The sequence below is a fragment of the Eubalaena glacialis genome, chromosome 11 (genome assembly GCF_028564815.1).
Source record: "Eubalaena glacialis isolate mEubGla1 chromosome 11, mEubGla1.1.hap2.+ XY, whole genome shotgun sequence".
Taxonomy (NCBI): domain Eukaryota; kingdom Metazoa; phylum Chordata; class Mammalia; order Artiodactyla; family Balaenidae; genus Eubalaena; species Eubalaena glacialis.
In genome coordinates this window covers 10,331,325-10,343,311 of record NC_083726.1, presented here as the reverse complement: position 1 = coordinate 10,343,311, position 11,987 = coordinate 10,331,325, and the positions used below count along the sequence as shown (strand labels likewise).

The following is an 11,987-nucleotide window of genomic DNA, read 5'->3' as shown; positions in this document are numbered from 1 at the left end:
AGTTTCTAAAACTGAGAACCTTTTACCCCAAGAGGTAACATGAGTGGCTCTCCTTGATATGTAAATATAAGGTAAGGGGAATTGTTTGAGTGCCAGACATAACTGCTGCAATATTTGGTCACTTGGGATGCTAGTGGGCCAATCTGCATATGAAACCCAAGGCCTTTGGGAGGTAAGGGATAGATGTCACAATCCCAGGTGGACAAAGGCCCAGAGGCAAGGAAGCATAGCAAGGGCTCTGAAATCAAATTACACTACATCAAAGGAAGAGGGAGCCTTGCTGGTGACCAGGGCTCCACACAAAGACCTCCTAGTTGGGGAGGTCCTAGGCCCTACTCAGTAAGATAAGGTAGGTGCTGTGATGTCAGATTCAAAAAAAAAAAAAAAAAAAAAGACATGGCTCTTGGAGTGACAGCAGGCACTTCAGGCAATGGAAACACCATGAGCAAAGAAAAGAAGGAACTGGGACACTCTCCATTTTGCCCCCAAAGCCGCCTCTTTTGGGTGGAGCTCCAGGCCCTGAATACATCCCTACATTTATGCTGGGCCCCACCCAGTTGGGCAGAGCCCCAAACGTCTGGATCAGGAATTAGTTAGGTCTGGATTCAAACTCCAGTTCTTATACTTCCTGGCTGGGTGACTTTGGAAAGTCACTTTACCTCTCTGAGCCTTCACTCATTTATTTCCTCAACATGTGTTTATTGAGGGCTTACTATGTACAGAGCACTGCTCTAGGTACAGGACGTGAAGTGGTCAGCAAGATAGACAAGGTTCTACCTTCATGAAACTTACATTCTGGTTGAAGACAGACACTGAATAATAAGCAAATACATAAGCAAGATAATACCCTATGGGAATATTAAGGTAATATAAAAACAAATTTCAGAGGTGGGGGCTCCTTTAGCCAGGGCTGTCAGGAAAGACCTCTCTGAGGCAGGGACATCTGAGCTGACCTGAAAGATGAGAAAGAGCCAGGCAGTGAACAGAAGAGGAAACAGCAAGTGCAAAGGACCTGTGGCAGGAATGAGCTTGGTGTGTTTGAGGAACAGTAAGAAGGGCAGTGTGGCTGAAGAGTAGTGGTGAGGGGAGAGAGACGGGAGGTGAGGCTGCAGCGCTGGGTAGAGGCCAGATGGCTTAGGGCCCTGTACGCCGAAGAGAGGAGTACAGTTTATATTCTAAATGCAAAGGGAAACCTTTGAGGGCGTTAAGCCAGAGGGTGGGAGAGTGTGAAACAATCTGATCTTTGTTTCGAGAACATTGGTGTGCGAAGAAAGCCTTTAGGGGCAAAGTGAGGAAGTTATCAGGAGCCCTCGGCCATTGTCCAGGTGAGTTGATGGTCCCTGGATCAGGTGGTAGGACTGGGGTTGGCCAGAAGTGGTCAGATGCAGGGTAGTGTTGGAGGTGGAGCCAGCCTGACTCATGAAGTGAAGAGGAAGGAGAAAGGGATGGAGCAAGGCTCCTAGGTCTGGGCTTGAACAGCTGACGTGGGAGAGACTGGAGGTGTGGGTTGCTGAGGTAGGGTTGATGCTCAGGAGTTGGATTTTGGCCGTGCAGGGTATGCAGGCCCCATCTGGTACCCACATGGAGGCGTTGAGTGGGCAGTTGGATACAGTCTGAAACTCAGAGAAGCTGTTCCCTCTGGAAATACAAATTTGGAGCTCCTGAGCCTACAGATGGCATTTAAAACCACGAGACTAGATGAGATCATCAAGGGAGAGAGTGTAGGTCGAAAGGAGGCGGCCCAGGACTGTCGACTGTAAAATGAGACAAATGACACCTTCATCCGGGCGGCTCTAGTGAGGTGTCACGTGAACGCCCCTAGCCAGCGCTCTAACTGGGATTGAAAATCCCGGGGGCGGGGCCTGGGTGTGGGAGGGGTCTTCCGGGGCGGAGTTGGCAGGGGGCGGGGCTGAGGAGCTGGGAGGACTCTCCGGGGCCGGGGGGCGGCCGGGGAGGTGACGTCACCGCATGACTGAGTTTTTATGAATGAAAGGAATCCTGTGAGTGAGTAATTCCGGGAAGCTCGCCTTACAACTCCGCGCGGCCCCCTGCGCTTCCCGCCCCACAACAAAACTCGGCGCGTCGCTCCCGGGAGCCGGGCTCGGAGCGACCCGCGGTCGGGACCGGAGGGGAGACTGACCAGGGCGCGAGCCGGGACAGCAGCTCGGAAGGCAGCGGGACTCGCGAGTGCCAGGGACGCCAGGCGAAGCAGGCCGAGAGGCGGGTGAGGGTCGCTGGTCCTGGACCGGGACGGGCGCGCGGGACCCGGAGGCGGCAGGGTCTCCGGGACCCGGAGGCGGCAGGGTCTCCGCACCCCGGGAACGTGCCTGGGGCAGGGCGCCGGCGCTCACTCAGTCGGTGCTCCCGTGGATCCCTCGCCAGGACGGCTGGTTTGGGGAGTTGGGGTGGGGGGGGAAGGGCAGAGGTCCGGCGGGGCCGAGACGCGGCCGAAGCAAGCTTGGAGGGGTGCGGGGGTTATGGGCCCCATTTCGGGGGCGCGGGCCGAGAGGCGGCGAAGCCGGGCAGGAAGGGGCAGCGCGGGCTGGCGAGCGTCAGCGTCCGCCCAGGCGGGGCCGGGAGCGGTGTGTGAAAGTACGTGACTCGGTGAGAACAGTCCCTGGACCGGTGCCCGCGGGCCGTGCGTGCGCGGTTTGTTTACGTCCGAGGGCGTGCGTGCGTGTGTGTTCCCTGGCCACCTTCCTGGTTATGCCGTCAGGTGCGTGCTTGCGCCGTGTACCTTGGGGAGTGTGAGTGTGTGTGTGTGTGTGTGTGTGTGTGTGTGTGTGTGTGTCCGCGCGCTCCCAGAAGGATAAGGACCCTGGCGCCTGTGTATCAGCGGAGCGTACCTCGGAGAGAGAGTGACCACAGGAATAAACACGGAATAGGGACGCAGCTAGAGAAGCGGCCCAGTCCATAGTCACAAGGGGTCCGGGAATTCTCTCCCGGGTTGTCTGCTCTCCACCAGCCGGCGGCGTTCAGGCCCTTGCTCTCCCCGGAGTTTCCCAGGACCGCAGCCATGTGACCCGCGGTGTTTGTCCCCCGCCCAGAGCCGGCGCCTTCAGCCACAGGGTGGGGCGAAATATCAAAGATCCCACCGGGCTCGTCTGCGCGACGAGGTGAGGGGGCCACCCCTGGCCCCAGCACCCTAGTAGGTCTGGCAACAAAGTAGGCTGGCGTCCAGGTCCTTGTCCCCAGGTTTTCTGGCTAGCTGGGGGAAGACAGACTCTCCCTTCAGGACTCTCCTTCATCCCCAGGGTTGCCCAACCCTTCAGTCTCAGGAGAAACAGGAAGGGCCAGAAAAACCCACGGCAAAAGTCGGAGGTAGGAAGGGATACCAGGCTTCCCCTGGCTGGTCTGGGTTCTAGAGGTTGTACCTGCTGGGTCAGGGAGGGTGAGAACCCAGGGTTGGGGTGGAGCTGGTTTCTGCCCTCCTGGTGGTTTCAGTTCACAGGTGGGACTAGTCAGACAGACCTATGGATGACCGGACCTGAGGAGATAGTTGAGGGCCTGGGCCAGGCATGGAAAACAAGCAGTGGGACTGCTGGTCTTGGTGCATGAGCGGTTAATGCGAGAGGGGTGGGGCCCCCAACCTCGCCCCGCCCCCTCCCCCATCAGCCCCCTGCTGAGGGAGGCTGAGGGGTGGGCTGGGGGTTAGGGAGTCCTTGGTCCTATTCTGCCCTCCCTGTCCTCCCACCCACAAGGCTACAGAATCATGGGGGTTGGGAGGAAGGCATTGAGCTTGATTAGATAACCATTTTTTAAAATAAATTTACTATTTATTTATTTTTGGCTGCATTGGGTCTTCGTTGCTGCATGCGAGCTGCAGCAAGCGGGGGCTGCTCTTCGTTGCCATGCGTGGGCTTCTCATTGCGGTGGCTTCTCTTGTTGTGGAGCACAGGCTCAAGGCGCACGGGCTCAGTAGTTGTGGCTCCCAGGCTCTAGAGTGCAGGCTCAGTAGTTGTGGTGCACGGGCTTAGTTGCTCCACGGTATGTGGGATCTTCCCGGACCAGGAATCAAACCCGTGTCCCCTGCATTGGCAGGCGGATTCTTAACCACTGAGCCACCAGGGAAGTCCGATCAGATAAACTTTTAACTTTGAATCTTTGAGCAGCTACCACAGCTGGGAACTTCCGTGTCCCCATCTGCAACAGGAACTAGGTAACATCCAAGGTGGTAGGATGGGGGTAGAATGGGAGAGATATGGCAGCTTGCACACACAGCCTAATTTCCAGGGGAACTGTGGGAGAGAAAGCAGAGCCGACCGCCCCAGGCTGAGGCCAAGGGTGTCCAGAAGTATGTGGGGTCCAAGTAAGGGAGGCGGCCGCCAGGAGCACAGGAATCAAGCAGGCCCATCCTCAAAGCTGGGCAAGAAACATCCCTGCGTAGGGCTAGGGACCAGGGGGGTGGGGGGCAAGAGGGAGTGGCTGGTTGACTCAGTCATAGATGGAAAGCTAGTACTGAGAGGTTTAACCTCCCATGGAACCACCCCTGGGCCTTCAGTAGGGCCCAGGACCCAATGTCGGCTCCCTTGGACTCTGTGCCTCCCTCAGTCCTAACTCTTTTAGGCTGCATTGCCATGGAGCCCATCAAGGCCTAGATGCTGGGGATAACATGGTGAACAAATCAGATCCAAAGCCTGCCCTCTGGGAGCTTACAGTCAAGGAAGGGAGACAAAGTTGAAGGAAGAGCCACTAACCTAAATGCAAAACCACAGCTGAGATGGGTGGTATGAGGGGGAAGTCACTGTGGTTAGAAAGTATATAACAGAGCTCTGACTTAGCCAGGGCAATCAAGGAAGGCTTCCCTGAGGAGGTGACCAGTCAGCCAGGTTGTCAGATCAAGTGATGATCATCTATGAATGCCTTGAGGGCAGGGGCTTTGATTCAACTTTGGGTCTAAGGAAGCCCAGCACTGAGCCTGGCACCTACAGGGTAGGTGCTTCTTGGGTGTTTGCTGATTGAATGAATGAATGAGCACTGGGTCAGTATTCTGGTAGAACTCCACACACCTAGAGAAAAAGGCCTGGGAACCCCAGGGAAGCAAGAAGCCTGGGCATGGGCTGTAGGATTCTTGAAGCAGTTTCCCCAAAGCGAGCAGATACTTCAGGGTCCAGGTGACATCCTCCCCCCACCCCCACGCCACACACACACCCCGTGTGACCCTCTGGGAAAAGTGCAGAGATGGTAGAGTTTACTGGGTGCTCATTCATTTGTTGTCAGCCTGAGGATCCTGGAAGAGAGTAGGGAGAGAACATAGTGGAGGCCCGAAGGGCTGGAAGGGAGGCTGGCATCCTAGGGTTTTGAAATGGGCCGAACATGATCAGGTTATAGGTTTGTGTCAGTAATGCTCCCTCTGACAGCTCTTGGGGGAGGATAGATGGTGGGGTCAGAGGTGGAGGCAGGCACGACTAGAGGCCAGTGAGGAGGTGGCTTTGGTCATGGTTCAGCTGAAAGAGGAAGTGGTCCCTGGCTATGCAAGTGGAGCAGAGGGAGGGTTGAGGCTGATAGTCTGAGTTTGTGTTCTCATGCCCCTGCCCCCAGGAAGCCTTCCCTGATTTCCTTTCCCTTCCTCCAGGGCCTCTACTCTGCTGGTGGTCTTGGAGCTCCATTCTGGGCCAGAATCTGACACTCTAAACTCTGAGACTGTCAGTGCTAGGAGGTACCTTAGGCTTGGTGGTTTGGCGTCTTGGGCCCAGAGAGAGGGAGTGGCGTACCTGAAGTCACACAGCGAGTGTGAGCAGGTGGTAGAACCTGAGCTGGACCCCCAGGCTCCTACTTTCCAGCTGGGTTCTCCCAGCTTTGCTCCCCTTCCAGCAGGGAGGAGGCTCCACCAGTGCTGGCTGCCAAGGCCCAGGAAAACACATTTTTTCCCTCTGTCCTCACAGAGGAAGCAAAATGGCTCAGCAGTCAGCGAGGAGCCCATGCCAGCGGGTGGGCCATCTACTAGGGGGCCGGGGATGTGGCTGCTGACTGGGCAGGGCAGCTGTCAATCCCCCAAGAGTAAGTTCATTCTCCATGCCTCCAAGGGAATGTTAGGAACCTGAAGACCGCTGAGGTCAGCTCTGCCGGCCTCAAGAAGAAAAAGGGAAGAAGCAGGGGTGGGGGCGTGGGGGAAGTGCGGTGGCTGGCAATGAAGAAAGAGCCCTGAGCTGGGGGTCGGGACTCCTGGGTTCCAGCCCACCACTGCCACCAAACAGCTGCCCGGTTGCTTCAGTTACAGAACAAGGAGGTTGGATCAGCTGCTGTCTCAGGTCCCAGGTCTACCGGACTGGCGGAGGCAGCCTGGTGGAGGACCCCGGCCCCTTGGCTGATAGCCCAGCAGCCTCTGGCCTGAAGTTGGAGGCTGAAAGCCTGAGGTTATCAGAAAGGTCCCCCTTCTTGTGACTTCCCCTGTGATTGCCTGACTTTGCTGAGCTAGGATATTCCTGCACAAACATAGGTGCCTCAGCTGACATCCAGCACGTGCTTGAGGCTGCTGAGGCTAGGACAGGAGGAGAAAGATGAAAGGAGGGAAGAACAGGTTCAAAGCTTCCCTAGGGCCCCAAAGTACTTAGAATCACAGCCAGCAGAGGGGGTGGGGCCTTCAGCCATTAGATAGAAGAGGGGATGGCCAACAGTTTCCTCTTGGGCCTAATCTGGAGGGCTGTGTTGACGAGGGTTCTGAGGTTGTGTCCAAGCTCAGTGGAAAACTGTGCTGTGCTGAGAAAGATTCAGGGGCTGTGTCCAACCTCAGTGGGAAAAAGTGCTGTGACTGATTACTGATGTCTGTGTTAGGAGTGGAGGGAGGGGTGATGGTGAGATAAACCAACCATCTGCCACTTCTGATCTTGTCTAAGCCTCTTGTATTTTACACGCTAATACTATGATGATTGTCCCCACTTTATAAGTGAGGAAGCCAAGGTCCAGGGAGGAAAAGTGACTTATCCGAGGGGACATGCCTCCCAAGTTCTGCATCAGCCATAGCACCCAGAGCTCAGCACCTAGCAGGCTCTTAGTTAACCTATGTCAGGAGAGGCTTCCCCTCTCCCATTAGGCTCTCCGTGTAGCCCAGACTGCCTGGGTGTCACCTAACACCCCAGCTCCCTGAACAGCTGGCCAGGGGGCCTGGATATCTGTATGTCATTTGCATATCCCTAGCAGACCCAATACAAATCCTGGCACATCAGAGCTGGGCAGCCTTGGAGACTGGCGAGTCCTCCGCTTCACAGGGGTGGGGAAACAGGGCCCAGAGAGGGTGCCCTGTAAGGGCCACACTGGGAGGAGACGCTTGGCTCAATGTGGCCTCAGTCCCAGGATCCACCCCCTGTTAGCTGTGTGACCCTGGACTACTCTATTGACATCTCTGGCCTCACAGGGTTGTTGGAAGAACTGGGGTGATGATGGTGTGAAAGGGATCAGGATTCAGTCCTGGGGCCTTTACAGGTGTTCAGAATTCCTCCTGATTTGGGGGGAGGCAGCCATTCACCTGCTGTGTGACTTCAGGCAAGAGATGCCCCTCTCTTGTCTCCACCTCCCCTCGGGTGAAGTGAGGAGGCAGGGGCCAGACAGTCTCTCAGGACCTTTCCTGTGTGACTCTGGCCAGCCAGGAGCTGCCAAATCAAAGCGAGGTCCCAGGAATTGCTACAGGCCCAACCCCTCCTGGACAGACTCAGCAATTCTAATAACCACCCAGGTGCTCACTGACCTCTCCAGTTTGTACCACTTAGTTCCACCAAAACCCTGCGAGGCAGGTATTGTTTGCATCCTACAGATGGGAAAGTGGAGACCCAGAGAGGTGGAGTGGCTTGCCCACGGTCACACAGCCTGGAGAAAAGAGAGATGGGACTCAAACCCAGGCTTTACCCTTAATCCCGTGTTCCTCTCCTTGTTTCCCATACCCCACCTGGGAGCCAGTCATGAGGCTAGAATCCCTTCTGCTCCCTTCCCATCCTCCTGGCGTCTGTGTACCATCCCTGCCATGCAGAAGCCAGGAGGCAGATGGAAAGGAGGAAGAATTGGAGGTAGGGCCAGGAAGTTTGTCTCTCGATGGTATTCAGCGGGGCTTGGGCTTGGCACTTGGTTCAGACTCTGACAAGCTGGGTGATGGACAGTGTCATAGACCCATCCACACTTCACCGGTGCCTGCTCCCTGCCAGCCCCTGTGCTGGCAGCCTCAGCACCCAAAGCTGCCTGGGCCTGGCTCTTGCCTGTGGAGCTCCCTGTCTGGTAGGGAGTCAAGGAAACAGACCATTACAACATAGGGGAGAACTGCTGGGGTGGGCGGTGTTGAACAAGTCCTAGGAGCCTGGGAGGGCTTCCTGGAGGAGGAGATGTCTACGTCCAGGGCAGAAGGCTGAATAGTAGGAGTCTGCCAGATGAAGTGGGGGTGGGGGGAGAAGTGTCACAAGGTTTGGGGTGGCCCAAACGCAAGAAAGCATAGGGTGAGAGGAAGTGAAAGCAATTCTGGGACTTCCCTAGTGGTGCAGTGGTTAAGACTCCGTGCTCCCAATGCAAGGGGCCCCGTTCGATCCCTGGTCATGGAACTAGATCCCACATGCATGCCACAACTAAGGAGCCCATGTGCCGCAACTAAGGAGCCTGCCTGCCACAACTAAGACCCAGCACAACCAAATGAATAAATTAAATAAATAAATATTTAAAAAAAAAATTCCTTGTGGCTGGAGTGCAGAATGGAGGCGGGCAGTAGTGGGAAGAGTCTGGGCTGCCTGTGAGTTAGTAAATGGGGTTATGTGATATGGCACAAGGAGTGGTTTAGCTGGATAGTTAGACCTCTTTGAAGAGGTGGCACTGAGCAGAGACCTAAATGATGAGGAGTCTATGGGGAGATAACAGGGAAGAGAACAGTAAAGAGAACAGCAAAGGCCCTGAGGCTGGAATGAACCACTCAGTGAGGCCACTGTGGCTGGACCACTGGGGCAGAGGAAAGTGGTATGAGATGAGTTCTAAGACAACAGGGGCCTTGAATGCCAAGGTAGTGTGTTTGGGTTTTATTCCAAGTGGGAAAAAAAACTGACCTTGGCCTCCTGTCTCCCCTAGGTCTCAGCCCAGAGGGCACCTTCTGCAAACATGTCTGTGGATCCCTTATCCAGCAAAGCCCTGAAGGTGAGAAGGCAGCCCTTATTGTCTCTGGTCCTCCTCTCCCTCCCTGCCCCCGCTGAGCTCCCATCCCAACTTCCCCTTCAGTTCCTGGAATCCCCAAGAGTGGCTCAGCAGGCATCAGGCATCAGGCATTCATGAAGCCACTGAAAGGGCTTAGGCTGTGTGCCTAGGCTGGCCATAGGCTGTGTGCCCCGAGGCAGGTCACTTCCCTCTCTGGACCTGCTTCCCCATCGGAACAACGTCCCCTGGGCTGTAGGACTTCAAAGGTGCTTTCCTGGGTTTCCCCAGCTGAGTCCAGGCCCCGTCGCTGGGTTAGAATCCGGGCTGAGCTCTGGGGTGGCTCCTTTTGTGTTCAGATCCCGGTTTGGCCCGGTTTCCCCTTTCGGGATTACTGCTCCCCTTCCGAGTCTTGGAGCAAGTCCAGCCACCACCTCAGTGCCCCTGGCGGTGAAGGGGGAACACTAGCGGTGGAGGGGGAGCCGTCCCCAGCACCTGCTGCGCGCCAGGTCCAGAGCTCTGGGCCCGCAGGTTGGAGTGTGACCCTGGGCCTCAGTTTCCCCATGCGCCCAACCTGCTGCCCGCAGATCAAGCGCGAGCTGAGCGAGAACACGCCGCACCTGTCCGACGAGGCGCTGATGGGGCTGTCGGTGCGCGAGCTGAACCGGCACCTGCGCGGGCTCTCAGCCGAGGAGGTGACGCGGCTCAAGCAGCGGCGCCGCACACTCAAGAACCGCGGCTACGCAGCCAGCTGCCGCGTGAAGCGCGTGTGCCAGAAAGAGGAGCTGCAGAAGCAGAAGTCGGAGCTGGAGCGCGAGGTGGACAAGCTGGCGCGCGAGAACGCCGCCATGCGCTTGGAGCTCGACGCGCTGCGCGGCAAGTGCGAGGCGCTGCAGGGCTTCGCCCGCTCCGTGGCCGCCGCCCGCGGGCCCGCCGCGCTGGTGGCTCCGGCCAGCGTCATCACCATCGTCAAGTCCGCCCCGAGCCCGGGCCCCGCCCCCGGACCTGGCCCCGCCCCCGGCCCCGCCCCCGCCGCCTGCTCCTAGTGGCCGCCGAGCCCCGCTCGCTCCGCCCACGCCCATTCGCCAAACCACAGCCCCTCCGACCCCAGCTGCCTTCCCTAAGTGCCTAAGCGCAGTCTCTGTTTCCAAGTGCCATTTCTCTGCAGCCACCAGCCCCCGTGATGAACACACACGTTCCCTCCCCAGAGCCTGTCTTCCTCCTGCGGCCCCTGCAACTGGGACCTAATGGCCCTGGGAGGGGCAACGGTGATGAGATAGGAGGTAGGGTGGGGTCGGGGTCTGGGGTTTCCTCTGGTAGAAAATTCAGCCTTCTTAGTTTGGGAGGAGGGGATACAGAGCGGATTAGAGAAGGGCCATCGAGGGGAAGACGGCCACCCCTCATTTTGTAACTGCTCAGCTTGTGCCATCAGCCCCTCCCCGCCCGCCAGGGATACAGGACTAGGCTTGGCCCGGTATGGGTCTTGTGGGGCTGTCTAGCTGGGGAGCTGATGCTCCCGCCTCCGCCTTGCACCCAGATGCCTGGCCTTCCAAAGCTGGAAGACTCATTAGAAATCACCTAGTGAAGCCCACTTAACAGAGGAGAAAACAGGCCTCTATCGGACGTGCCCAAGGCCACATATGCTTAGTGGTTGAGCTGGAACCCTGTCTTCCCACTGCTGCCCTGAAATTCCAGCCATGGTTGTCAGGGGGACAGCAGCCAGGGCCTGAACAGGTGGTGAAAGGGCCTCCGTGGCCTGGGAGATGGCTCTCTGTGAGTCAGGTGAAGAGAAGTAGAGGGAGAGAGAAGGTGATGCAGATGGAAGAGAGGGAAGGAGCTGGCCAGGCTCAACCCTGGGCTCTCCCTGCAGCCAGGGAGCTGGCCAGCCAAAGAGAAAGGGAACCAAGGAGGTGACCACTGTGGCGGTGGGGAGATGAGAAGACAGATCCTATGTTTCTGCAGCCGGGGTAGGGGTCCTTAAAGGGAAGGGTCCCACCTGTCCACCCTGTGGGATGGGGGCTGACCACTGCCATTGATCGCCATTCTCCTGGGAAGCCCGGCCCGAGCCTTCCCCCGCCCCCCCCCCCAACTATACAGCTGCTCCTCCCTGCTGTTTATTTATTGCACAAACCTAAGTTATTCTCCCCAGCCAGAGCCCAGCGCCCACTGCCTGGGAAAAGTGGTGTGTGGCCCTCAGCTGGACTTTATATTTTATATCTGCAAATAAATCACATTTTATCTTATATTTAGGAGAAGCCGGATGGCAAAAACAACCAAAAAATGTTTTTTAAAAAAAATTGCCCGGCCCCCGGAATTTATTTATTTTTCTGACTTACAGTAAGCGAGTTATCCGCATTCTGTATTTTGTAGACTTTCTGAATAAAGTCAAGTTCTCTTTTTCCACAGTTTATAAGTGTATGTCCTGGTCTATGGTTTTTTTTGGGGGGGGGGTTCTGAATGAGGGGCCCAAGAGGGGGTTCTGCTTTCAACCCCAGGCAGGCCCCTCAGCTGGGTAGGAAGGTTAGCCCCAATTTGCAGATGAAGGAATTGTGCCCCATCACTAGCTCTTGCACCCAGGCTTGGTGCGGGGGTGGGTGAGGTGGAGGTGGAACCGGGCAGGGCGGTGCCCAAACATCTGTCCTTCCATCTGGTTGCCTGGGGCCAAGGAGCTTCCCTGGGGAAGGCAAAGCCAGGAGGACAATGATATGGAGGGTTAAATTCCCTGGGCATCCCTTCAGCAAATAAACAGTCCCGCCCAGGGAGGAAAATTCCCCGATTGAAGAGTAATCTTTCCAGCCTTTCACGTTGAGGTCTGATTTTCTACAGCCAAGTAAAAAACATTCTCCTCGTGTTCCAGAAGGCACAGAGAATCAGGGAGAGAAGTGGCTTCC

The 11,987-nt window shown here is 56.7% G+C and overlaps 1 protein-coding gene across 1 annotated transcript; it reads left to right on the top strand.

Annotated features, from left to right (window-relative positions):
* Nucleotides 1-2,006: 2,006 nt before the first annotated feature.
* MAFF (MAF bZIP transcription factor F) lies at nucleotides 2,007-11,509 on the top strand. Its single transcript, XM_061205855.1, has 3 exons — nucleotides 2,007-2,224; nucleotides 9,037-9,102; nucleotides 9,684-11,509. The coding sequence occupies exons 2-3, from the start codon at nucleotides 9,067-9,069 to the stop codon at nucleotides 10,140-10,142; spliced, it is 495 nt and encodes a 164-aa protein (XP_061061838.1). The 5' UTR covers nucleotides 2,007-2,224; nucleotides 9,037-9,066; the 3' UTR covers nucleotides 10,143-11,509.
* Nucleotides 11,510-11,987: the final 478 nt, after the last annotated feature.

Bases quoted from the DNA above. Each gene is read 5' to 3' on its own strand.
- MAFF (XM_061205855.1), top strand. From the start codon at position 9,067: ATGTCTGTGGATCCCTTATCCAGCAAAGCCCTGAAG. The intron at 9,103-9,683 runs GTGAGAAGGCAG...TGCTGCCCGCAG, and splicing joins TATCCAGCAAAGCCCTGAAG to ATCAAGCGCGAGCTGAGCGA.